Source organism: Zeugodacus cucurbitae, chromosome 5 (genome assembly GCF_028554725.1).
Source record: "Zeugodacus cucurbitae isolate PBARC_wt_2022May chromosome 5, idZeuCucr1.2, whole genome shotgun sequence".
NCBI lineage: Eukaryota > Metazoa > Arthropoda > Insecta > Diptera > Tephritidae > Zeugodacus > Zeugodacus cucurbitae.
The window spans coordinates 26,962,959-26,990,176 of record NC_071670.1 but is presented as its reverse complement, the minus strand read 5'-3'; the positions used below and the strand labels follow the sequence as shown (position 1 = coordinate 26,990,176).

The following is a 27,218-nucleotide window of genomic DNA, read 5'->3' as shown; positions in this document are numbered from 1 at the left end:
TAAGAGAGTATTATAGTTTTGTTCACATAACGGTTGTTTGTAAGTCACAAAACTAAACGAGTTAGATATAGGGCTATATACATATATCAAAATGGTCAGGGTGACGAGAAGAGTCCAAATCCGAATGTCTGTCTGTCCGTCCGTCCGTGCAACGGATAACTTGAGTAAAAATTAAGATATCTTAATGAAACTTGAAACACATGTTCCGTGAGAGGGTTGTTTTCAAAAATGGGCAAAATCGACAGTACGCCCACAAAATGGCGAAAACCGAAAACATTACTTAAGCGGGGATCACTGTATAAAAAAACCTATTTGAGACGTTGCCACGTCTATTTCCAAAAAAATTACATCCAAATATACCCCTGCCTAATCCGATAGTTTGTACCAAATTTCACTTTTATAACTTTATGTATGGCTTAGTTATGGCACTTTATGTGTTTACGCCAATTTGTTGGCGTGGCAGTGGACTGATTTCGCCCATTCAACACGTCTCGTAATCCTGATCATTTTGATATACAAAACCCTATATCTAACTCGTTTTGTTTTATAATTTACAAACAACCGTTATGTGAGCAAAACTATGATCTAAACTCTCTTAGCAACTTTTGTTGCGAGGGTATACAAATTGCCCACAGGCTACTAATGTTAAGCTATGCAAGCCCAATCCGATAGGTCTTGTTTTAACACGAAGTAGGAAAATCTTATACTGGATTGCATAGCTCTCTGCAGCGATTCCGCTACAACACCTCCACATAGCATTTGTTTTTCCACACTGTTGTACACTTGTGAATCACAAGTTGCGATATTCAAGTTTTCGCCCACAATCTGGTAAATAAAGCACTCAAGGCTTTTGTATGCTCACTCAATGAAAATGGAAAACGAGTGGCAAAAAACATGTTGAATTTGCCTACTCCACCACCAAAACAACACTGTGGTAAGTTTGGCTTGACTTAACTAGAATACTGGATGCTGCATACAGATGTGGTCTTGTGCCAACAGTTTGTTCCTGTTTCTGAAGACATTCGTGCGAGTGAATGCGGATAATGCTTTAGTGGAACCAAAAAAGGTTAACCAGTGCATGCACAAATGGAGGTGTGAAAAGTCAGTGTTGCTCATAAAAAGTTAACAGCCAAAAAGCGGAAGCCACTCAAGCATTTAATGTCGTATGTCAAAGTTTAAAAACACCCCATCTACACAGATGGATCAACAAAGGTATTACTTCGTCTTAACGCCGGATATACAAGCAATAAAGTGGCTACTATTTTGTGAAAAAATTTAATGGCCCTGAAGTGAGAAGGCGTAAAACACAAGCTTGGTGAAATAAAATGAAAGTGTTGATCAAAAGCATAAAAGGAATTGTGTAATAAAGGGCAAATCCTTTCGAAAACCTGTAATTTATAGAATTACATACATATGTATATATGTGAATACTTATATACAAACATAAACAAACATAAATTTATATGTGTGCCAATAGTTCAATGAAGATAAATACATATGGTAAATACATGGTTAATTTAAATCGGAATTTATACGAGTTATTCGGAAATTATCGTTTAGTAGCTGTTGTCGTCAATTCTATATGCTGAAAAGTGTTATTGTAAAGTGTAATTTCTATAAGGGTAACAGTACGGTTATAATAACTAAAATTATTTACTCAAACAACGCCGACCCAACAATTCCTGTGCTGTTCACTTTGTAAACTTAGATAAATATGTATTGAAATCGACATGGAACGTGATGCTATGCCTGGATTTTAAAGCATGAATTGTTCAAACTATAAATATCATATTTGCAAATCATAAAAAAATTGTCGTTAAAGAATTTCAATTCTGTCCCATATAAATAATAAAATGCAAATATTTTAAAATAATTATTCAAGTTTTAGGACAAATATGTATGAGAAATACCTTACCACTATATAAAACAAATCTGGTGGGTTCAAAGTGTACTAACTTTCATAAAATAATAAACATAAGTTTAATAGATAGTAAATAAACGAATGAAAATTGTAAACCATACTTACTGGATATCTTCATCAAAATCAGTTACCAAAAAATTCTCCGACAGCAAAGAACTGCCTTTTATAAATCTATCCATGACATATAATTTTAAATATTTACGCGTATATCTTTCAAGTGGTTAAAAATTTTTTCTTATCCCTATAACTTTTGCATGCTCACGATGAATAGTAAATTAAATTAAAATAATCCACAAATAGTGCACAGTTAAATGGTAGTTTTAGTTTATGAACTTACGAATAATTCTAATAATTATGTATTGACTACAGAGTGGGACCAATATAATTCAAAAGCAAAAAATAAATAAAAAGTATTACAGTAATCGCCGCTTAAGTGTCCCTTCTTAACATGCAAGACTTTTGAGACAGCGGAAAAGAGGAAAATTGCAAACAATTTTGTTTTTCAGGGCTAAATATTACAGGCATTTAAACGGGGAATGTCACTTAAGCGGGGATCACTGCAATACTTTTTATTTATTTTTTGCTTTTGATTTGTATGGATCGAATTGTATCTAGGTTTTCTGAGACATATTGTTCATAACTAATTCCGCTCATCAAGTTCATCAGATATTCTTACGGCCGTTAATATAAAAAAATGCTTAACATCGCTACTAATAAAGAGAAGTGTTAAGAGTTTTCCTCTGACAGACTAAAGAATTGTAATTAGTAGATTATTTTAAAGACGTTCTAAGAAGTAATAGTTAAAAGAATAATAATATATATAAACATAAAAACAAAATTATTTGGATACAGTGCCCGAAAATAAATATATGTATAAAAGTTATGCCAAGTGAGGAATAATGGAATTACGGTGGAAATCAAGGAATGAAATATTGTTTAATGCAGTGCAAGAGAAATCATACGCGGGACCGAGGACGTAAAATGAAAAGACAGTCGACAGCGGTATCGTTTCCGTACATAACAAAGAGAGAAAGTGAAAAGAATGAAGCATATATTGGATTACTGCGCCTTGCGACTTATGTCTTTAACAATATTCATGACGATCATTGGTTCGCAAAATCAAATGTTATGTAAGTACTTAAATGTATAAAATGTATATTACTTAACATATTTTAAAATTTAAAAGAAACGTGTAAGAAAGAAAATTTAATTTTGACTACGATCTATCGATATATGAGCTCTTAATGTTAAACAGCCCATTATAAATGTATATTAAAAGTGGATATTAATGCGAATATAATAGCTTTAACATAACTCACTTTCGCTAAGAGTTATTTGAGCTTTATTATAACGACCTAATTAGACACGCTTTGGTATTCCAACATCTATTGTTGATTAGTTGATCTGAACATAAAACATCATTGTGCTCCAAAGAGATATGCTGTAAAGCGTCAACTAACAACTCGGTCGATTTGATGAAACCTATTAGTTTTTCACATCCTTGCTGCCCAATATCAATGCGAATGTACTTAAGCATCAATGATCAAATAGTTCAATTAAATTTTCATTGGAATACTCTTTTCACAGAAGTGAGTATTTAATCGTCGGTACTTGAAAAAGCTATTTTGCTATTTTTAATTTCCTTAAATCTGAGAATTTTCCCTAAGGTCATGTGAGGTGTAGTTTTGCCACTGATGCTTGAATTGCTCCAATAACCACACGAAAGCTTCAGGCAGTTGCTTTGCGGCAATCAATTCTCAATAGTTATACATTCAATTGCATATATGTACATATGGAAAATGTGCGTGCATATGTAGATATATTATAAATAAACATATGCTTCAAATATGTACAAACGGATGAACACATCGTATCCATGTGAAAAACTACGCATATAATCGTATGTATGTACACACATATTGTTAGATGTACATATAGTAACTGCAGAATATTTCTGCTGTTCAGCACGTTCGTTCGCATTTCAGTAACCACTTAGCCGCAATGTCAGTGTAGTTGAATGGAATTGCAATTTGACAAGGACACCAGAGTAAATGCAATGGACGACGCAAGTGAAGCGTCAAAAGGCACGGTGATGGTCACGAGAAAAAGGATCGCTTATATAATCGGAAAACGTATGCCGTTGTACGTACGTGAAGTTAATATAATGCACTGTTTCAGAAACGGACTTCCGCTGCATCACAAACACTTTCAAAATAGTTCACCATGACCAAAACCATTTTGACCAACGCAATAAAACACTTACTTACATAAATCATATATTATCTTCAATGGCATAAATATCCTGAATAAGTCGAGATAAAGTGATATCGCTTTGGCCTTCACCATTTTGCATCAGTTTCAATTTGGCACACGCATTATGAAATCAGATGCGTACAAAAAATAGATTCGTGTGTTCATTTCAGATGCATTCCTGCATAGAGGTGCAGCGGGGCATTTGAATGTATGGTAACAACATAGGCTTAGATGCGTATATTTCAATGTGACAAACAATTTTCATTCGAGTGTGGTTAGGTGGAAGAGCGTTTTACTGGAGACACGATTTATGGGGCCCAAATTGCCAAATTCAGCTTTGACTCGCATGTCGTCCATGTGCCAACATTGTGGTTTACGCCATAGCACATTCACTGCTTTAACCAATAACATGTCATGTTCAAGCTGCTGAACGCCCCAAAGCTGTACGAGTATGTGGTATAGTTTCCCTTCACACCAACGCAATGTTAACAATGTTTCTGCTATTGCAATATGAGCAGACAAGCTCGCAAAACTCCATTCTGTTTGGAAAATTAAATGAGCAAAAATCAGCTTTATAACCCACCTCAAAATAACTTATGGTTTTTATGACGAGCTCTTTCATTTCAACTTTGGTAGGTTTTCTTACAGCTTGAATTCACTTCGCGTATAAGTTCCCAATAACATATTAATTTTTAATTCCACTGGATATGGATAGTTTTTGAATTTTTTGCATTCAATATTCCCACATGAGTACTGTGGAGCACACCAGAATATAATTTGGAAACAAATAATGCTTGCAAATACAATTGCTTTAAAACTTCGCCCAAACAAATGTATAGTTTTTCGTTTCTTAAGAAGTCCAATAATAGCTGGCTTTACTTGCTTTTGTTGACTTTGCGTACTTTGAAGGTTTCTATAACCAAATAAGCGCTTTGAACGCCTTCAAAGCAATGATACATTCACTGTTGCCCCACACTTAAAAATTTGTGCACCAAGAACTCAAACAACAAGTAAGGAAGGGCTAAGTTCGGATGTAACCGAACATTTTATACCCTCGCAATTTATTGAAGAAATTTTATTTACATAACACAAAAATTTACCCATAAATTTGGCATACAGTTTAATAGAATAACGAAAATCGTCATATATAGTATATGAGATCTTAGGTAATTCCTGGACCGATTTCATTCATTTTCACCAGCAAGGTGCACTATATCCAAGACTATACGCTCACTTCATTTTGCTAAGATATGTCACATATTAACCAATACATATATGCGGAATAAAGACCACCGTATTTTTGAAAAACCTATTATTAGATATATGGGGAGCTAGGAGATGTTATGACCCGATTTTAATAATTTTTGAACAGAACACTATTAGAAGAAAACAATTTCCTCTGAATTACATTAACTTATCTAAGAGATTTACCCATATTTTCGTTTAAAATTTACCCTTAGACGCTGATTTCAACATGTTCTATATCTGGAGCCTTGAAAAGTTATAGTCCGTTTTCGACAATTTTTTCACAAGTGAAGCCAGAGGTGATATGCACTATTTGTGTAAAGTTTTATTTCGCTATTTTCATTGTTTCCTTATGTATATAGCATAAAGTGAAGGAATCAGATGGAATTCAAAATTGGGTTATATGGGAAGTTGTCGTGGTTGTGAACCGATTTCATCCATTTCCCACACGTATCATCAGGGTGTCAAGAAAATATTATATACCGGGTTTCATTGAAATCTGTCAAGTAGTTCCTGAGATATGGTTTTTGACCCATACGTGGGCGATGCCACGCACATTTTCCATTTTGTAAATAAATTTGAGTGCAGCTTCTTTCTGCTATTTATTCTGTAAAATTTAATGTTCCTGACGTTTTTCGTTAGTGAGTTAACTCACTTTTAGTAATTTTCACCCTAACCTTTGTATGGGAGGTGGACGTTGTTATTATCCGATTTTAACTATTTTCATGGTGTGTGGTGGGGTACGTATGAGAATCGACTGCAGAAAGTTTGGTTTATATAGCTTCATTGGTTTGCGAGATATATATAAATAACCGATTTGGGGGCGGTGTCACGCCTACTTTCCCAAAAAATTACATCCAAATATGCCCCTTCCTAATGCGATCCTTTATTCCAAATTTTACTGTTGTAACTTTATTTACGGCTTAGTTAGGACACTTTATGTGTTTTTGGTTTTTGCCATTTTGTGGGCGTGGCAATGGTCCGATTTTGCCCATTTTCGAAAGCAATGGGATTCACTTGAAATAAATACACTTTACAATGGTAATTATAAGGGCCGTAAAAATCTGAAAAAACGAACCTTTTATACAGTACAGTATTGAATAGGAGAAAGAAAACGTATAAAAGAAAGATTTTTCCTTGTATGAGTATTAGAATATGCATCCCGTATAACAAGTGAGGAAGGGTAATGTTCGAACATTTTATACTCTCGCAATTTATTTATGTAATTTTATTAAGATAACACACAATTTTTTCCATATATTCGGCATAAAGACCTTTGCAGTAACAAAAATTATTATATGTAAATAGTTTATGAGGGATGAGGTATTCCTGGACCGTTTTCGCTCATTTTATATATTTCCAATTGTCCAAAATTCCAAAATTCCTACAAATTTCAGCTATATATGTATATTCATTGCTTACTTTGACTGTAATAACAGCTAACATTAGACGTGTTTTCATGAGCTTGGCGATTTTTGTTTGTTAAAAGCACACATATCTTTACTCGTTCATGAATTCATCCTTGAAAGGCCGTCGTTTTACAAGCATAGCTGAAATCGCTGAAAGAGCTAAAGACGGACTATTCTGAAGGCGACAACATAAATGTAGATAAATGCATAAATATTTTTTCCAGCAAACAAACATTCCGTTATATTTTGAACACACTTCGCATACTGTATAAAGTAATATCAGATATATGGCACAGAGTCACTTTATTATAAGAAGAATATACCATCTGAATTTTCATGTTTATATTTATTAAAAGTGAATGCAACTAGTGTCAAATTTATTTTTTATAATATTGTCAAATTTTTTGTGGCTACACATATTTTGTTCACCAGCTTCCAAAACTCCCTTCTAGTAGCTGGTGTGCAACTTCAACTTCACTATCAAAATTCACATTCTCCGGTATATAATGAATTATTTCTTTTTCGTTTACTGCGCCGAAACAATAGTCAAATCATGATAATCAAAAATATCTAATTTTACAACTTAGCAGTTATAGTAGGACGTGCTTGATGCAGGAAAAAACTTTATTGTATTCAATCTTTGTTATATACAAGTAGCTTATTTTCAAAAAGTACTATTTTCTCTTGTCAAAATAGGAAAAAGTTACAGAAAATCTGCAAATTGGTATAAAAATTTGATAAGGGCTACTTTAAACCCCATCTGATTCGTTCACATTACAACAACAGGTATCGATCATGGGGAGCTCATTGCCTATGACTTACTTTCTGCCCAAAACATTGGTCAATCCGTGAGACATTTTAATGAAGACAAAACTCGTATTTTAATGATAATAATATCCCATGGTGTTAAAAATGAATAAAATGGCGTCAATACTAGAGAAAGCATATAGTACATACCTCAGTAAAATAATTATATGTGCATGAAGTTTTTGCAAAAAAAATTAAAGATTACAAAATTGCAAAATATTTCTGAGTATGCAGGTTTGTTATTATTAATGTATACGATATAAAAAAACAAAAAATTAACAAATTTCAAAATATTTTTTAAACTTTAAAACATAATTGAAGTTTAGGCTTATGGTAAATATTTATATGTGCATTTTACTATTTGTACCAGTAAAGCCTATACATTTGAGTTTAACTGAGAGAACTAGCATTTTATGCTTAAAGTTAAATAAATGTAATCAAATTTTTAATAATTCATTAAGTTAATGCACCTACAATAATTTTGAAAACAAATTTTAGCAAAAAAGTTTTTGCTGCGATACTATCAGTAAGAAAGATCCGCTAAACTGATTTTGCACATATAAATATTTTCTATGCAATACCCAATTCACAAGCACATTCTTAATGTAACTTTACAACGAACGAGAAAAGTATGAAACAAATTTCGTTGCATAATAACGGTAACATATCAACCTTTTATTCCACATTTACCGAAATCCAAAAAATAACAGTGAATAAGAAATGTAAACAAAAACCTAAATGCACATATAATTATTTGACTGGGGTATATAATTTAATAATTTTCAAGCTTCCGGTGAGCTTTATATTAAATATAATGGTCAATATGAAAGATATGTTAGCGAAATAAAAAAGCGATAATATGTTATAGTTTGGTGCCGAAAATGGGCTAAATCGGTGACCGAATTATCCCAGACCCAATATACTATTTCGATTTTTGTTATTCTAGTGACTGTGTACACTATTGCAGAATACATTGGTCTAATTTTGAGATATCTTAATAAGGTTTCGTGGAAATAAGTTCTCGAGTACAGATTGTCTTCTAGCCCCTATATATACCGGATGAAATCAGTAAAATGGGTTTAAAATGTTCAGTTACCACCAGCGCTTCCTTACTTGTTTTTATTTCTTTACTGTGTATAATATAAACATTTGTTGACTAATATCTCTATTTTTGTTTTGTTTGCGATTTTTATAGTAACGTTAGCATCGCCTTTGATAAACACTAGAGTTAATATTGACTATAACTCCACAGCAATGGAGACAATCGGCTCAACATTATCTTTATCATCAGCATCTTTAGGCGCAGGAACTGATGTAACAGTGCCAACAACTTTCACTGCATCATGGCTTTATAGCAATTCACATAAGACGCTCATTAGTAGGAATGCCATAACAAAAGATGTAATAGATCCGGACAAAACTAGCACAAGTCCGATTGGCAGCACGACCTCGAATTCTAATGGTTCATGGATGAATACATCATCCTCAACAAAATTAAATTCATTTACAAGCACCAGCAAGCTACCTTACGATTACACACTAACCAAGAAATGGATTGGTTCTGGTAAGTTCTTAAAGTATTTCCCTGTCTTTTATCTTAGAAAATTACGACAGTATCAAATGTTCGGTTATACCTAAGGTAAGAGCTGCTTCCTTAATGGCTTTTCCTTGATAATAAAAATGACACCCTGTTAATATATTTCTTTTTTACTTTGTGTAATATTATTATAATAATTGAAATTATTTTTCATCAAGAAGAGGCTGTTAGCTTTCACGCTTCGTCTCCCATAGTCCAAGCAACATCGATAGCGGCTACACCTGCGGATAGGGCGAGGACATTTCGCAACAAACATCATCATGAACATCATTGGGGTCCATTTTTTGAAGAGCCCCTCAATTCAACAACGGCAGGAGAAAATTCATTATCTACTGCACATCTATATACAGAAGCCGTGCTTAATTGCAGAGTGGGGATGCTCAAAGACAAAACGGTAAGTGTAATTACATAAAACAAACTAGATAAAGTTTAGGAAAACGAATATTAAATAAACATCGTCATAACCCGTGTTCACCCCCGCGTGAATAATTTCGAGCGATTCCGATTAAAGCGTCTGCCATTTTCAATTTTGAAAAACCGACTCCGGATAAGTTTCAAGCGAATCCGATGAAGTTTAAAAAATGCTGTCCGTCATATTTTTTCGCTTTTCTGGGGTTATGTGAAAACACTGATCTGATGGGGTAAAATTGACCTCGAATTCGGATTCAGCGACCCCAAAAACATAAGGCACATATAGTAAGATATGGATGAAATGGATAGATGTTGAACCTAGTATAGAGCGTATGTTATTGTTTAAAACTGCAACTGCAAACTTCTCATTTGCAATCCCCTAACTTAATTGGTGACTGAGTTACGATTCTTTAATGATTGCCCCTTTTGGGCGTGGCAATATCCGATAAGCTCTGCCAATTTTCCAGAATGCGGGCACACAAAATGCTAACTATCTATACTTGTAATATGTTGCGGGAATATGAAGTATTTCTAAAATTTTTTAAGACTCCCGCCTGTCAAAAATGGTATATTGTTAGAGCATGCACACTTTTACTCAAGTAAATATGTATACATATATATGTATAAAAGTTGTATTTGTACATATTCTTGCATAAGGGAGTTTTTGCAGTCAAAAAGTCTGCATAAAAACTATTTAATTTTGCTGAAAGCATGAGCATCACTCACTTGAAACACTTCAAAAACTTGGGTAGCTTTAATTGGAAGTTGTTTCCACACTGAAATGTGCACTTAGCCCGTAAAAGGATGCGCCTGACCCAATTCACAAAGGAGCTCAGACGTCTTGTCTAAGTATTTTCTTTTGTTGCATTCTGAAATATGCAGAATTTATTATTGCGTCGAGAGTGAAAGTCTAAAAGTTTTATACCGCTTCCACGATAAGCGCAATAGCCATATTTGGTACTAGTTTACTAGATTATATTATAAGATACTCAGAAAGAAATGTGTAGAAGCCAGGAAGTGTAAAGTACTCAGATATTATTTATTACTGTACATAAAATATATATCACTCATTTACACTCATACATATAAAAATATATCACTCATTTACTTGAATAGTGTCACAACTCAAAAAAATTTTCAGGAGAGCGATTTAAAGTTTTCAATTGTCTCTTATTTAGCAAATATAGAAAAATGCCATCAGTTTATTGACAAATCTAGTTGAGCATAAATGGACCAAATAGAGTGTACTACTGCTTTTTCTTGGGCATAAATGTGACCCACTTTGAATTATGTCGTCATTTGTAAAAAATATAAATCAATTTCGCCGTCATAAGTCAAATGTGTAGTTTTTGCTGAAAAAAGCAATATGAACAATTCAATTAATTTTTCAGCAATATCGTTGTAATGCGAAATGTAGTATAGTTCTTTTTAAAAATAAAACCAAATTCACCTTTTCACAATATGTGTTGGAACACAAAATATGTCGTTTATAACTAATTCTGGCACAAGTGAGAAGTGTCGTTATTATGATTAAAAACTAATGTAACATAACAAGTTTAATAACGGCACATTCTAATTTCACGGTTTATTTTTCTACGCATCGGAATGAAATTTTTATGTAATACAATATGGACGATGAAATTGCGCACATTTCTGCATACTCAACTCAAAAATCGTGTTTTTTGAGTTATGACACTATTCAAGTAAATGGTTTCCCTGGAAAGTGTAAAGATTAATATATCTAAAACTGTGAGCTTAATATGGTTTCGCATTTTGTGAGACTTGCGAATCCATATCAAAAGAATCTTTGCCAAGAAAAATTTGAAGTGAAAAAATAATGTTTTGGGTATGACTTAATATTATAGACAGTTGAGATTGAAACACATATGAAATTAAATTTGATTTTACTACTCAGACCTACTGCTACCTTACACCGGTTTCAATGCAAAAGTTATACAGTTACATTTAAGATATTAAGTTATAAATATGTACAGAGATAGTCAAAATTATTTACACATCGGACGTTTTTTTTAAGTTTCACAGAAAAAGCTTTTGCTTGTTGTTGTTATTGTTGCAGGGTAACAAAATGCTATGTTGTTATAAACTTTGATCTATTCCTGAGCGAATGAAGTCAGTTTGGCAAGAATAGCTTGAAAGATATAAGCAAATGAACTGCAGACTCGCAGTAGTCAAAAGTATTTACACACCACTTGAAATGGGTTATCCTGTTATTTTTTATACTCTCGCAACAAATGTTGCTAAAGAGAGTATTATAGTTTTGTTCACGTAACGGTTGTTTGTAACACCCAAAACTAAACGAGTTAGATATAGGGTTATATATACCAAAGTGATCAGGGTGAAGAGTGCAGTTCAAATCCGAATGTCTGTCTGTCCGTCCGTCCGTCTGTGCAAGCTGTAACTTGAGTAAAAATTAAGAAACTTGGCACACTTATTTCTTGGCACCATAGAAAGGTTGCAAAATCGGACCACTGCCACGCCCACAAAATGGCGAAAACCGAAAACACATAAAGTGCCATAACTAAGCCATAAATAAAGCTATGGAACTAAAATTTGGTATGAAGGAAATTTGGTATGAATTTGGTATCCCTGCAAAACTAATACGGCTATGTAAGCTGACGTTGAGCAAAAGCTCCGTCAGGATCGGGAAGGACCTCTCCGAGCCGTTCGATACCAAACGAGGCTTCAGACAGGGTGACTCACTATCGTGCGACTTCTTCAATCTATTGCTCGAAAAAATAATACGAGCTGCAGAACTAAATAGAGAGGGTACAATCTTCTACAAGAGTGTACAGCTCCTGGCGTATGCCGATGATATTGATATCATCGGAAGCAACAACCGCGCCGTTTGGACAAGGACAAGACGAAATATCTCCTGTCATCAAACAAACAGTCAGCGAACTCGCGTCTTGGCTCCCACGTCACTGTTGACAGTCATAACTTTGAAGTTGTAGATAATTTCGTTTATCTGGGAACCAGCATTAACAACACTAACAATGTCAGCCTTGAAATCCAACGCAGAATCACTCTTGCCAACAGGTGCTACTTTGGACTGAGTAGGCAATTGAAAAGTAAAGTCCTCTCTCGACGAACCAAAATCAAACTGTATAAGTCGCTCATTATTCCTGTCCTGATGTATGGCGCTGAAGCGTGGACGATGACAACATCCGATGAGACGACTCTTGGGGTTTTCGAGAGAAAGGTTTTGCGCAAGATTTATGGTCCTCTAAACATTGGCAACGGCGAATACCGCACACGATGGAACGATGAGCTGTACGATTTATACGACGACATTGACATAGTTCAGCGAATAAAAAAAAAGCGGCTACGCTGGCTAGGTCATGTTGTACGGATGGAAGAAAACACTCCAGCTCTGAAAGTATTCGATGCAGTACCCGCTGGAGGAAGCCGCGGAAGAGGACGACCTCCACTCCGGTGGAAAGACCAAGTGCAAAGTGACCTGGCTTCACTTGGTGTTTCCAGTTGGCGCCAAAAAGCAAAAAGGAGGAATGAGTGGCGCGCTCTGGTGGATTCGGCTATAATCGCTTAAAGCGGTTCCTGCGCCAAATATATATATATATATATATATATGAAGGATCGTACTATTAAGGGGCATATTTGGATGTAATTTTTTTGGGGAAGTGGGCGTGTCCCCGCCCCTACTAAGTTTTTTGTATATATCTCGCAAACCAATAGAGCTATATAAACCAAACTTTCTGCAGTCGTTTTTTTTAGCGACATCCTAATACAGTCCAAAAATGAAAGAAATCGGATCATAACCACGCCCACCTCCCATACAAAAGTTAGGTTGAAAATTACTAAAAGTGCATTAACTCACTAACGAAAAACGTCAGAAACACTAAATTTCACATAAGAAATGGCAAATGGAAGCTGCACTCTGATTTTTTTACAAAATGGAAAATGGGCGTGGTGTCGCCCACTTATGGGTCAAAAACCATATCTCAGGAACTACTCGACCGATTTCAATGAAACTTGGTTTGTAATAGTTTCCTTACATCCCAATGATATGTTGTGAAAATAGGCCAAATCGCTTCACAACCACGGCTACTTCCTATATACCAGAACTTTGAAGACAATCTGAATCGTTTACTTTACAATATATAAAATAAGTACTAGTGGAAAATGGGCGTGGTGTCGCCCACTTATGGGTCAAAAACCATATCTCAGGAACTACTCGACCGATTTCAATGAAACTTGGTTTGTAATAGTTTCCTTACATCCCAATAATATGTTGTGAAAATAGGCCAAATCGCTTCACAACTACGGCTACTTCCTATATACCAGAACTGTGAAGACAATCTGAATCGTTTACTTTACAATATATAAAGTAAGTACTAGTGAAGATATCGGTGCAGAACTTTGCACAAATACTATGTTAATAGTGTGGCAGCCCCATTCTAAAAATCGCCGAAATCGGACCATAGGTTTTTAAGGCCCCATATATCGAACACGACGACCTCGGTGCTTCTAACCTAATATTATGGTTTCCAACTTTCAATGGACTTTATACAATATATATGACGAATATATGGGTCAAATTGTGTATTATATAATATAAATAAAGTTAAATAAATAAATTGCGAGAGTATAAAATGTTCGGATACACCCGAACTTAGCCCTTCCTTACTTGTTAATGATAATTTTTTTAATTTTAAATTTGGGATCAATAACAGCCTGCTTTATGGTCGGAATTGATTCAACACAATTGTGCGCTAAGTTAACAGTTAATTTAGACCAAATGTCGGTATTTTCGGGGTTTCGGTTTCGGTTTTTTCCTCTGATATTTATCGCAACCCCAAATATTTTCAATAAAGTTTAGGTCGGGCACTGCACTGGTCAACTTGATTTGCTTCACTTAAAAGTTTTGTTAGTAACGATTCTTTGTAAAATGTAGTCAATAGTTGGAAAAGCCCGACTAACCAATATAATGGCATGATCATGTGAATTCCTATATATCCGGATGATTTTGGGTACCTAAATTAGTACCAAATCTCCAAAACATAAGTAAGGAAAACTTCCCCAAAAAATTATAATGTCACCTCCGACTCTATTTAGCGTCTAAGCTGCATTATTCTTCTTCTCACGTGGTAAATGGATAAAGGGTTTACTAAAGAAGTCCTGGAACTAATAATTTATAATAATAATTCATAATTTATTTGCCCACTACAGGCATTAGGATGCTATTTAAGCCAAATGAGAGGAATATCGCTTTTTTGGATTCGGAAATATTGATCACTTTATGCACAACGTAGGCATTTATGTTAACTTTTTTTAAGAAATGTAGCATCATTGACTGTTCATGCAATATGCTGATTCCACGGTGCTGCAATATTAAGAGGACTAATTGTGGATTTTGTATAACAGTTCCTACTAATATTCTACATTATCTTGGAGTTATCACAGGTTTCTGCCCTGTCATTACATTTGCGAAATATTTTTGATAAATTTGTAAACATTTAATGTTTTGATGCAAACCACCATTGGAAAGCTACATTCACCATGAGTAACACAGGCTATATTTATTGCTAGAAAATTACAGATCCCTATTCAAACTTAACCAACGTAATACAATTTTTACACCTTGTGCCCTAAAACATCTTTCGTCGCATGCACTGCGCAAACTATTGATGATAGAACAAAAGTATGTTCTATAATATTAAATAACATATCAATATCTACAAAACACGTCTAATTATTAGTACAATAAGTGTTTTTTTTTTCATTAAAAAAGATGTTTGAATGCCACCACTACAAAAGCTCCTTTATTTATAGTTTGGTATGAACCCTTATTAAAATAAATAAATAACTTCATATATAAGGCTGCTTTAATACAATATATGTATTTATAACTTTATAAATTATTTAATTTGGACATTCAAGATAAGAAGGATATCTTCTATTTAAAAATGTAAATTACAATGGAACTTCTCTAGCTCGAATCACCATAATCCCCAAAAAAACTTCAAGTTAGAGAGACTTCGAGTTATTGAATTTTCATTAAAACATATAAATTTTCAAAAAGCTGTAAAATATAAATTTATACCCATTTTTATTTATTTACTTCGCTAAAAGTTTTATTTAAATACGTTAAAAGATGTTTTCGGTAATTTTGTTTGTTGCATTTTGCTATTGTTTAGCTCCTGGCGTCTATATCCCATGTCTTTGTTAGATGATTTATGCAATCCATAAGTGTAATATCATATTTTTCGTACGCCTCCATACGATATAGAGGGACTCTTTTAAAATTCTGCCTCATTTTTTATTATGCCCTGACCACAAAGTTCGATTTAAGGAAGGAAATTTATATGAAAGTTGCCTTCTATTGCCATTTCAAGAGTTCGAGTTATGGAGAACTTCGAGTTATAGAAATTCGAGTTAGGGAAGAAAATTTGTATGAAATTTGGCTTCTAAACGCTATTGCCTATTGAAATATTCGAGTTATGGAGATCTTCGAGTATAGAAGATCGAGTTATGCAAGTTCCACGTATTTGAAAATTGTCGCGTGTTGTCGCCGCTGACACCACCCGGTTAGACGGCGCCATAACGCGGCAACTCGACAGGCAAGAGTATATAGCATATACGTATATACATATATTTGGCGTAGGAACCGTTTTAAGCGATTATAGCCGAATCTACCAGAGCGCGCCACTCATTCCCCCTTTTGCTTTTTGGCGCCAACTGGAAACACCAAGTGACGTCAGGTCACTTTCCACTTGGTCTTTCCATCGGAGTTGTGGTCGTCCTCTTCCACGGTTTCCTCCAGCGGGTACTGCATCGAACACCTTCAGAGCTGGAGTGTTTTCATCCATTCGTACAACATGACCTAGCCAGCGTAGCCGCTGTCTTTTTATTCGCTGAACTATGTCAATATCGTCGTACAGCTCATCGTTCCATCGTATGCGGTATTCGCCGTTTTTGCAGTCATTTCCCTTACGTACCCTATTACACACCATAAAAATGTATATCATCGGATAATAAACACGCCCACCCATACAAAGGTTAGGTTGAAAATTTCTAAAAGTGCGTTAACTCACTAACGGAAAACGTCAGAAACTCTACATTTTACAGAAAAAATGGCAGAGGAGAGATGTACTCAGATGTAAATGGAAAATGGACGTGGCGTCGCCCACTTATGGATCAAAAACCATATCTCAGAAACTACTCGAACAATTTCAATGAATATAATACTTTCTTACTTTCCTGATGACACAGATGGAAAATGGGCGAAAACAGTTTGCAACCCCGACTACTTTTCTTATAACTCAATTTTGAATTCCATCTGATTCCTTCACTTTATAATGTATACATAAGGAACCGATGAAGACAGCGCAATAATACTTAACACAAACATTGTATAAGAGCAGTGGCGTCACTTGTGAAACATTTTCTAAATCGGACTATAACTTTCAAATGCCCTGGATATCGAACATGAAAAACTCAGTGCCTAGGGGTAATTTTTCACCGAAAATATCGGTAAATCTCTCAAATATTTTAATATAATTCAGAGGAATTTTTTTCTTTTAATAGTGTGTCTATTTTCCCAAAATTATTAAAACGGATCATAACTTCCCCTACCTCCCACATAATATGTGGTGTGTTATCTTAGGTTAGGTTAGGTTACTCTGGCAGGCTACAACGCCACACATAGACCAGTTTTGGTGCTTTGTGAAACCAGATGGAGTGCCGTCCCTTGGTTAATGAGGAGTAGTCATCCTTTAGGATGCCAGCGCTTGTTGCGAATTTCAAAAGGCTTTGTGGCTTTACCAACGAAATCTCTTTCAGATTAACGTACTGTGCAGCCCCCCGGTATATTCTTCCAGCGCGCTTTAAACTTTTTTACCAAGTTTCTGTCTAGATCATAATATAGACAGTGTATAGGTCTATCAACATTCATCATATTTTCGGATGACAGTTTTACGCCCTCGTCCACTATCTCGTTACCTTCTATGCCCTTGTGGCCTGGCACCCAGTAGAATTGAAGTCGCCTATTTCTGGCGACATCATCCACTGCTGTCCTACCACTTAAGACACTTTTGGCCGATATGCTGAAGGATGATATTGCCTTAATTGCCGCCTGACTGTCTACGTATATGTTTACTTTAGAATATCCTGTTGGTGCGCTTAAGGATAGCTCAGCGGCTTTTCCAATTGCAAACACCTCCGCTTGAAATATACTGCAGTGGTCCGGTTGTTTGAATGGTTGCCTTATACCTAACTCCGGTATCCGCAGTATATCCCTGCGCCTACTCCGTGCTCCATTTTCGAGCCATCCGTAAATATGTTTAAATTGCTGCATGCAGGTGCTATGCCCTTACGCCAGCCATCTCTTTCTAGGTTTACTTTGAACTTTCTTTCCCATTTGAAAGATGGGGTCAGGTAGTCGGTGTCCGCCAAACTGCCATTACCCACTGAGCTATGCCCAAGGTTCTACACTTAAATTCTCCTGCTGCCATAACGCGCCCCGCCAATTTTGCCGCGCTGTTTTCAGCGAAGAAATCTATAGGCGGCATGTTTAGTATTATTTCAAGAGCCGCCGTTGTGGTGGTTCTTAGTGCTTCCGTTATGCAAATAGCCGCAAGCCGCTGAACCCTTTCCATTGGCTTTCAATAAGTTGATTTCCGTGCGCCTGTCCACCACACCAGAGCACCGTAGAGCAGAATCGGTCTAACCACTGCTGTGTAGCACCAGTGCATAAGAGAGGGAGAAAGCCCCCAGGTAGTACCCAGCATTTGCCTGCTCGCATATAAAGCATTGCTGGCCTTTCTTACTCTCTCCTCTACATTGTACTTCCACAGCAGTTTGCTGTCCAAGACTACCCCCAGGTACTTGGTACGGACCTTGAGAGGGAGTGCTATCCCATTTAGCATGGAGACACCCCCATGAGGGAATTTTGTACTTCCAAGTCAGTTTTCTCCGCATTCAACCCCAAGCCTGCGTGAGTTGCCCAGTTCAGTACAGTACTGAGAGTGGTTGTCATGGTGTTGCTAATAGTGAGTAGACACCTGCCGTTATTAAGATGGCAATGTCGTCCGCATATGCTACTATCTTAGGGGCTTTGCCGTCCAACTTCCTTAATAGTTTATTCACAACTAATCTCCATAGGAGCGGAGATAACACCCCACCTTGTGGGGTACCTCTGCGGACCTTCTTTGTCATTCTGGCATCATTCCATTCTACTATTATCCTTCTTGAAGTCAAGAGGCTTTTGACCCACCGTTGTATTGCAGTCTCAACGCCTATTGACTCGATACTGTTCAGAATGGCTTCCGTTGACACGTTGTTAAAAGCCAGGAAAGCTCCAAGGGCATATTCCTTATATTCCAAGGCTTTTTCGATGCTGACTACCAGCGAATGGAGTGCAGTCTCCACGGATCTGCCTGTGTAAGCATGTTGCGCTTTAGACAAGCTGCCGGGAGGCGCTGCATCTCTGATATGCGCATCTAGTATTTTCTCTAGCGTTTTCAAGAGGAAGGAAGTTAAGCTTATGGGTCTGAATTCTTTCGAGTAGGTTGGGTTGTTTTTACCTGTTTTGGTATAAAGACAACCCCAGCCTCTCTCCATGAATGCGGCACATAGCCGAACCTCAAGCACCCCCTGAAAATCGTTTTTAACCACGGCACAACCAACCATAGAGCTTTTTGCAGCATGGCAGGAATAATTCTATCCGTACCGGGTGATTTAAATGTGTCGAAGGACTGGATTGCCCATTCTATCCTCCGTTCTGTTATAATATTTTCGGGTACACTTAGAGCCCTGTTCTCTTCGTTAATGAGACTAGCCGTGTTCTTGCAGCCCGGGAAGTGCACATTGAACAGGTCTTCTAATGAATCCTTACAGTTATCCGACCACTTCCCGTCATCTTTGCGAATTAGACCAAGCGGGGCAGGGCTTTTGGATAGTAGCTTCCTGAGCCTCGCTACCTCGTTGGTCTTTTCCAAGCTGCTACAAAAGTTTATCCAGGACTGTCGTTTGGTCCTGCGCACCAACTTTTTGTAGTCCCTTAAAAGATACTTGTACTCGTTCCAAAAGTCCTCACTTTCTGCTAGTTTGGCCCAATGGAACATATCACGTACCATTCGTCTATGCAATCCGAGCTCCTTGTTCCACTAAGGAGGCTTCGTTTTGCGCTTTAATCGTATAGTTGGACACGCGGAATGAAATGCTTTACTGAGAGCATTTGTGAATAGATTCACGCCTGCCTCTACTTCTTCATGAGAATTGAACACGCATGGTCTTAGTCTTTTGTGCTCTAGTATTTGAACATAGAGATCCCAGTTTGTATTTCTGGGATTTCTCCTAACGTCTACCTTAATTTTCGGTTCAGATGTTATAGAGAAGTAGATGTACCTGTGGTCAAAGAAGGACGTTTTACTTAGCACTCTCCAATTCTCTACCATTGCATATCTACCGGTATAGAGTGTTATGTCTAAGACGTTTTTTGAGGTGGGTCCTATATATGTAGGCTCCTCTCCTCGGTTAGCTATCACTAGACTACTTTGTAAAATGAAGTTGAGTAGGGATTCACCTCTTTGATTAATGTCAGTGCTGCCCCAGATCGTGTGATGGGCGTTGGCATCGGCTCCCACTACTAGCGCCTGCATCCTTTCTCTGGATGCCGCTACCAGCCTATGGACCTCCGCCGTGGGTGCCTCATCATGTGGCAGGTAACAGGATGCAAGGAGTATAGGCTTATCCTTGACATCCTTAACCGTCACAACAGTCAGGTCGTCTGTGGAGAGGTTAAGATCAATATGGGAATACAAATTTTTGCTCACTAATATGGCTGTTCTTACCTTGTTAATAACGCTCGGGGTGTATGTGGTGAAGTTTTGTGACTTTAGTCCAGCGACCACGTTACCCGATGCAATCCATGGCTCTTGGACTAAAGCCACATCGTAGCCGCCCTTCTCTAAGTTGAGAAGGAGCTCGGCGGAGGCGATCCTACTTTTGTGGAGGTTCACCTCTATTACCCTCAGCTCTCGGTTCTGCATATCCAGAGTGCTGGGTCGATGCCTTCTCCACCTCCTGTAGGACCAGTGAAGTCGCCAGGATCTCTCTCAACCGGCAACTTGAGTCCACGACAGTGCAAGCAGCGTCACCCATTGTCCAGTCCATACACGCGCGGAGGATATAGCTAAGAGGATTTTTGTCGACCAAAAAATTTTTATCTTAATAAAATTAAATCAATAAATTGCGAGAGTATAAAAAGTTTCTGCTGCACCCGAACTTAGCCTTTCCTTACTTGTTTTTCAATAACATTTTTGTAGCTATTAAGTAAAGCAATTTTAAAATGCCAAAATGATCTAGATCTCAAATTTCTGAAAATAGTTCCCAGGCAAGGGTATCAAAAAGACGCCGTGTTGGAGAATCTTCATCAGAAACTGAAAATCTTCTTACAAGTCGAAGAGAATATGAATCGCAATCGCGTGCTAGAGAGTCGAGTAACGAGTGTGCAGCGGCTTGAAGAACAAAATATTAGAAATATACAAACTCTCCACTAGGGAGTCGAACTCTGGCAAGACACAAACTTATTAAAACAGCTTATATGTCAAAAAGAGATGAGCTTGTTCGTATATACTATCTATATTCGTATTCCCATATCAATATAGATAAATATAATTACTTTTTTAGCCTAATCTATATATACATAATAAAAAATAAATTAATGATATATTCTTCATTTAAATGAACATACATATTTGTGTATGTACATATGCACTACTTTAATTACGCTGGCTTGTTAAAAATATGTGCTTGTAAACATATAATCGTGTTTTCTTTTCAGGTTATGTGGGTCAGACGAACAACAGAAAAGGTCTCATTATTAACTGTTGGAAATATAACGTATAGCGGAGACCCACGAATTCGCGTCAAGTTTCAATATCCAAACAATTGGCGACTGCTCATTAATCCGACACATAGGGAGGATGCCGGCGTCTATATGTGTCAAGTGTCCACGCATCCACCGCGAGTTTTTACAACAAATCTAACCATATTAGGTAAGTACGCCCATCACATATATAACCACAGTTGCCTGAATATTGTTGTAACTGAATCTTCTTCGGAAATGCTGGAAAGGCCAAACCAATTACACAGCAGTACGGAAGTCGAAGTTATGGATGTGCCTTTTTGGCATGTTTTTATACACTTACATACATACAAGTGGGAGTTGAAACAAAACCGTTGTGTCCATTGTATGCTCCACTTGCTTTACATACTAACGACAGCTTTTGTTATTAGCTTTCTGCCTTGTAATGACTTCAGTCGCTTTTTTGTTTGCTGGTATTATGTTCTAATAACTGACTGCGTACTTCTACAGTGGTAGAAAAAAATGGCTTCGCTAATCCAACGATTCCTTCTTAAAGTATATGTAATCCATATACTTGCTAATTGATAATTACATATAAAAATGTATATACTGTAACGAAAATGGCACCAGAACAAACTAGAATTGACAATCGAAATCGATAACTTGCCAGATGTATCTAGACATCGACACTCGTAGTTGCCAGAATGTTCGAGTGGCGATGTATCGCTAACAATCGACTATATGAGGGCTGCCGGACGGGCAGCAAGACACAGTTCTAATTAGAGAGTTGCTGAGTAAAGTGCTAAAAGTTATAAGTAAGAAGTTGTAAACTCATATAACGAGTAATAAAGTGTTAAGTTCTTTGAATTAGAAATAAAGATAAGTGTATAGCCACTAAATAGTGACTTTTATTTGACAATCCAGTGATCGAACTCAGCGTAAACGATTTATTTTGGAAATCCGTTACAATACATATGTACTCAATAAGTATATTTGGTAATTATCTGCTTAACGCATATACGTTACGTAATAACTAATTTTGCATTAGCAGCGTTAGTGTCCAAATTATTTGGTTAGACATTTCTCGGCCTTTTAATCCCATAGAAAAACTCTAAAAGTCAGCTAAATGACAAACTATATTATAACGATTTGATAGTTCTTCAGCTTTGAATCACACGTTTTCTGAAACACTTCTATTTACAGTCTACTCACACCTCTTCTCACTTCAATGAAATCCACTTTACGCCTTCTTATAAAGTTACATGCGGTGAGTGAGATATTCCTCTTTTTATTCGGCAAAGAATTTATATTGTTAACGGAACCAATGCCTTAAGTATAATGTGTCTTTCTTTATTTTAAAAGACTCAGTTTTCTTCTATTGTCTTCTTTAACCCTTTAAGCGGTATGTATTTGTGGGCTTACATCTGAGGTCCACATAAAGAGACTGCTTTGACGCTCCAAGATATGCGTGTAATACACCAAAGCTGTACATCCGCTGAGCATTCAAGACATTATTTATATTTTCAATATAGTCACACAGAAAATTTTGCAGTTATACCTCGAATATTGGATGCTTCATGCAGTTGTTCAAAATTGAATTTTGACAAGGATTTTGTTTTGTGTGATAACTTGAAAATTTTTATTTAAATAGAATTCACAGACTTATTGTTATGTTTGAAACTTTTTGTAGCGCCAAATATGTGAATAAAAAAAATACATTTTTGTATAGGTTATAATTTAACATTTTGTCTTTAAACGTTCTGCATACTTTAGATGGTAACATGTGCTTGAATAGTGTTTTCATTTCAATTTTCAGAACCTCCATTACGTTTAATAGATGATCAGGAGCGAGAAGTAAGCGATCGATATTACAAAACTGGGAGCACCATTGACCTTTACTGCCAAGTATCAAGAAGTTTTCTAATAAAGGAGAATCTAAAAATTGCAAAATCTTTACAACCTTATGAGCAAAATCAAACAAAAGGAAACCCAAATAAAAGTCAAATAGGAGCCAATCGATTGGGTTCCGGATACAATGAATTAGTGTCGAGCAACAATCATAGTAATGCCAAGATGTCAGGCCTCGCCTTGGAAAAACAATTCAGCAGCATGATTTTTTGGACAAAGAATGACGAAATGTTGCCATTTACCGCTATCAAACGATCAAGGTGAAAACAATTAATTTTTAGAAAACAATCGGCATAGTCAATTTAAGTCAAAGAAGTTTAAGTAGAAACAAAAAATGAAGTCTGAACGCAGATGGATATTAAATAACAATTAGTTTCGAAAGAATATGTGCAAACAATTTTGAAGTCCATCTGGTTCGTTCACTTTACAATATATAAATAAAGCATTAGTGAAGATATCGGCACAAAACTTTGCGCAAATACTGCATTGCAAATACTGATGACGAATATAAGGGGTTGTGTGTTAACTTAATAACATTAAATAAATACATTGTGAGTGTATTATCCCTTCATTACTTACAAATATTAAACTTCTCTTACTTTCTTTTGTACTGAACCAATACACATATAACTGGGGTTAAAACTTAAACTTCTCCATAATCTTGAGGTAATATGAGGTGGCAAATGCTATATTTGGACGCAGTAGTTTATTTGATTCGTACGAATTTCATATTCGTTGTACAGTTGCTTTTGAAAGATGGATATATTCATAAAGCATGTATACACAATAATTATTTGCTTATCTTATCTTGATTTATTTTACTTATTTGCAGCACCTCAGAGAAATGGCTTATTAGTCGTATTTCAATACCAGACGCCAAACTCATTGATAGTGGGAACTATTCCTGTTCTATTGGGAAGCTCTTCACTGCAATAGTTCAGGTGCAAGTGCTGACAGGTAAGGAAGTTTTAATACTTTTTTAGTTCAAACACATGATTGAATAATGGCACTGCTTAGTAAGAAACTAAGTCCGTTGTTTCTCAGCGTTGAGAACGTTGTAGAATGCCTAAAACGCAAGCGATTTTGTTCTCTCTTCCTGAGCACATTTTTTCTTGTGATTAATCGCGACTCAGCAGTAACATATTCGATAACTTTTGACAGTTTTCAAAAGAACCTTGCCGAGAAAGTTTCGTTATTTCTTTGTTTTCAACCAGTCAGAATTTGAATATAAATGTCATAGGTTTCTCAACTAATGGATAATGCATAAAACTATTTTTCTCAGCGTTCCCCGCATATACTCTGTTGTTCAACTAATTAGCTTCAATTAGCGTTGCATATTAGATCTCAGTTTCCATTACAATATCTAATCAACTAATGTCATTAATTAGAGGAACTTATGGCAACGGTAAATATTTTATTTTAATTGAGTGATTTTACATCACTTTGGCTGGAGCAACACAAGTACTTTACGACGAATCTTCATACATCTCAACTTGTTTACACCTAAAATAATTATTGCACTCTATATATATGCATATACAGTGGATATAATAATGTATTCATTCCTTTATTTTGAATATCATCTTTATTAATCCACAGAGAAATATATATGTGTCCGAATTTTTATTATTAACCGAACGTCGTACATAATACATATGCTCATTAGCGTCCGTATTCGGTATCTTTTATTTTATGTTGTCGAATCGATGTTTTTGGATTTCCCAAAGATCACTTGGGCGAACTCATTTCTTTAGGAATATTCGGTATGAATAAATGAAATCTACAAAGAAACCCACTTGGCTTATTCGTACGCTAAAAAGAGTCGAGATTTCGAAATAAGTATATAGCTAATTTTATTTGCACTCAATTCTGATTCAAATTATTTAAGTGCTTCATTTTTTAGAATTGCATTAAAACACATGTTATTAATTAGTACCCTCAACTCGTATTCTCTAACTATTCAGTCATTAACATACTGTTGAAGATTTTTTGACCAAACTCAAAAAGTATTCGAAACAAAATGTATTTTATTTAAAGATCAATATATAAATATATTTATTTTTATATTTTTAGGAGAATTGCCAGCTGCCGTACAGCATAACACCGCCTCGAAGTTATTGTCTCGTTTCCCAGTGTCTATGCTTTCGAATTGGCTATTTTGTATATTATTATTGTTGCCTTCAATATTACTCCGCGAAACATATCGCCTTCCACTTGAAATGGCTTAAAAAGCACATATTAAATTGCACCCATGTACATACAAATATATATTTATACATACATATGTACATATGTAGATATGTAGATATATAAGTTCAATTGTTTCAAAATACGTTAACAATTAACACAATTTAGACACGACTTTTAATACCTTACGACTTGCGATAACTTTAAACATACATAGGTACATGCATATTTGTAGTTAATTGAATAACATTTGTTAATGTGTACATGGAAATAATGAATAGGACAATTCTCCACAATTCGTAACTGAATCAAAATGATGGAAATGGCTGTAAGCTCCTTTTGACTGCACCCAATCTAAGGCAAAAAAAAATATGTATAACAAGCCTTAGACTGCACACACGCATGTGAGTTTGTCTCACTATTTGTCCATTGGAAGGACAATTGTGCAGGGTAATTAAGTAATCTTATTTAGTAATCTAAGCTGCATACATACATATATATATATATAAATTGTACGCATTCAAATATATCTATTTACATGTAAGATGTAATGTATATCTTAAGAGATTGTACAATATTAAAATAAAACAGTCGCACGCTAATTCGCATCCATAAATTATATTTTGAAAGTCAAGGGTTCGCCAATTTGGAATGTAATCAATTGATTAAATGTGCTGTAAGAGAAACCAAATAATCCAAACTTTAATAATCTAAGGACAGTGGATCAGCCGTCATAAAGTATTTGGAAGAGTTGAAGCTTACTTACTCAATTCCCGTTTAACAGTTATATGAATAAATGCACATAAGAATGTATCTTGACGTATCGGTGTATTGCATATCTCGAAAAAATGTGATGGGTCGAATTACTTTTCGTCGAAAAAATACACAATAAATAAAACTTAACAGCAACAATGTGTTTGTTCTTGTAAGAGGTTATGGTATTCACTTATACTCATCAATATATTTGCTGTTTCTAGGGTTGCAAACTATGTATCGATGTTTCTGAAACATGAATGTTTTCGTCAAAAAAAAAATCTGTCGATGTTTTATATTAAAATTTTTTTTCACACATTTTCTGGTATTAACCCGAAATCCTCTGTTTGGAAGCGCTTTGACACATTGGAATTCGTTTTAATGTAAAATACGGAGAATTCGTTAGAGGAATGTGAGCAGAATACTGCGGTTAAATTTATAATCTGTTCTGAGAATTTAATTCTGGCGTTGTCTACTCCCAGCTTGGACCAACTGTTACACTTATCAATCAGAATGTGGGTTGACATGAAAAGCATGGAGAAAAACGCCAGTGAAGCAATTTTCCGAGATGTTGTTTCTAATCTCTGTTATTTATTGCGAAAAAGTTTTAACAGACAGATAAAGCTAAGTAAAATAAAATGTATAAACTTAAGACGTACTAACCACTATATTTCATTTATGTATGCTTCTGCTTCGGAAATTAACTATTTAAACTAACTATTAAAATACGTTATAAAAGTTCAAAATATATCGATGTTTCGATAGATCGATGTTTTAATGGCCGATGTTTTCCGATGGTTTTTGAAGAAACATCGATACATCGACCACATCACGATGTTTGCATCCCTAGCTGTTTCTTCGAGGCATTTCTCATTTTGC

General features: G+C 35.7%; 1 protein-coding gene across 8 annotated transcripts; it reads left to right on the top strand.

The window, feature by feature from the left end:
* The first annotated feature begins 118 nt into the window (after nt 1–118).
* On the top strand, nt 119–26,486 carry LOC105219132 (uncharacterized). 8 transcript variants are annotated; one of them, XM_054231496.1, is made up of 8 exons: nt 119–1,212; nt 2,580–3,051; nt 8,888–9,199; nt 9,391–9,626; nt 21,468–21,681; nt 23,308–23,659; nt 24,232–24,356; nt 25,473–26,486. In XM_054231496.1, the coding sequence occupies exons 2-8, from the start codon at nt 2,964–2,966 to the stop codon at nt 25,625–25,627; spliced, it is 1,482 nt and encodes a 493-aa protein (XP_054087471.1). In that variant the 5' UTR covers nt 119–1,212; nt 2,580–2,963; the 3' UTR covers nt 25,628–26,486. The 8 variants fall into 8 exon arrangements, with proteins under 8 accessions (XP_054087471.1, XP_054087470.1, XP_054087469.1 ...); XM_054231495.1 differs by having other exon boundaries at nt 124–1,212; nt 8,831–9,199; nt 9,394–9,626; XM_054231494.1 differs by having other exon boundaries at nt 126–1,212; nt 2,774–3,051; nt 8,831–9,199.
* Nucleotides 26,487–27,218: the final 732 nt, after the last annotated feature.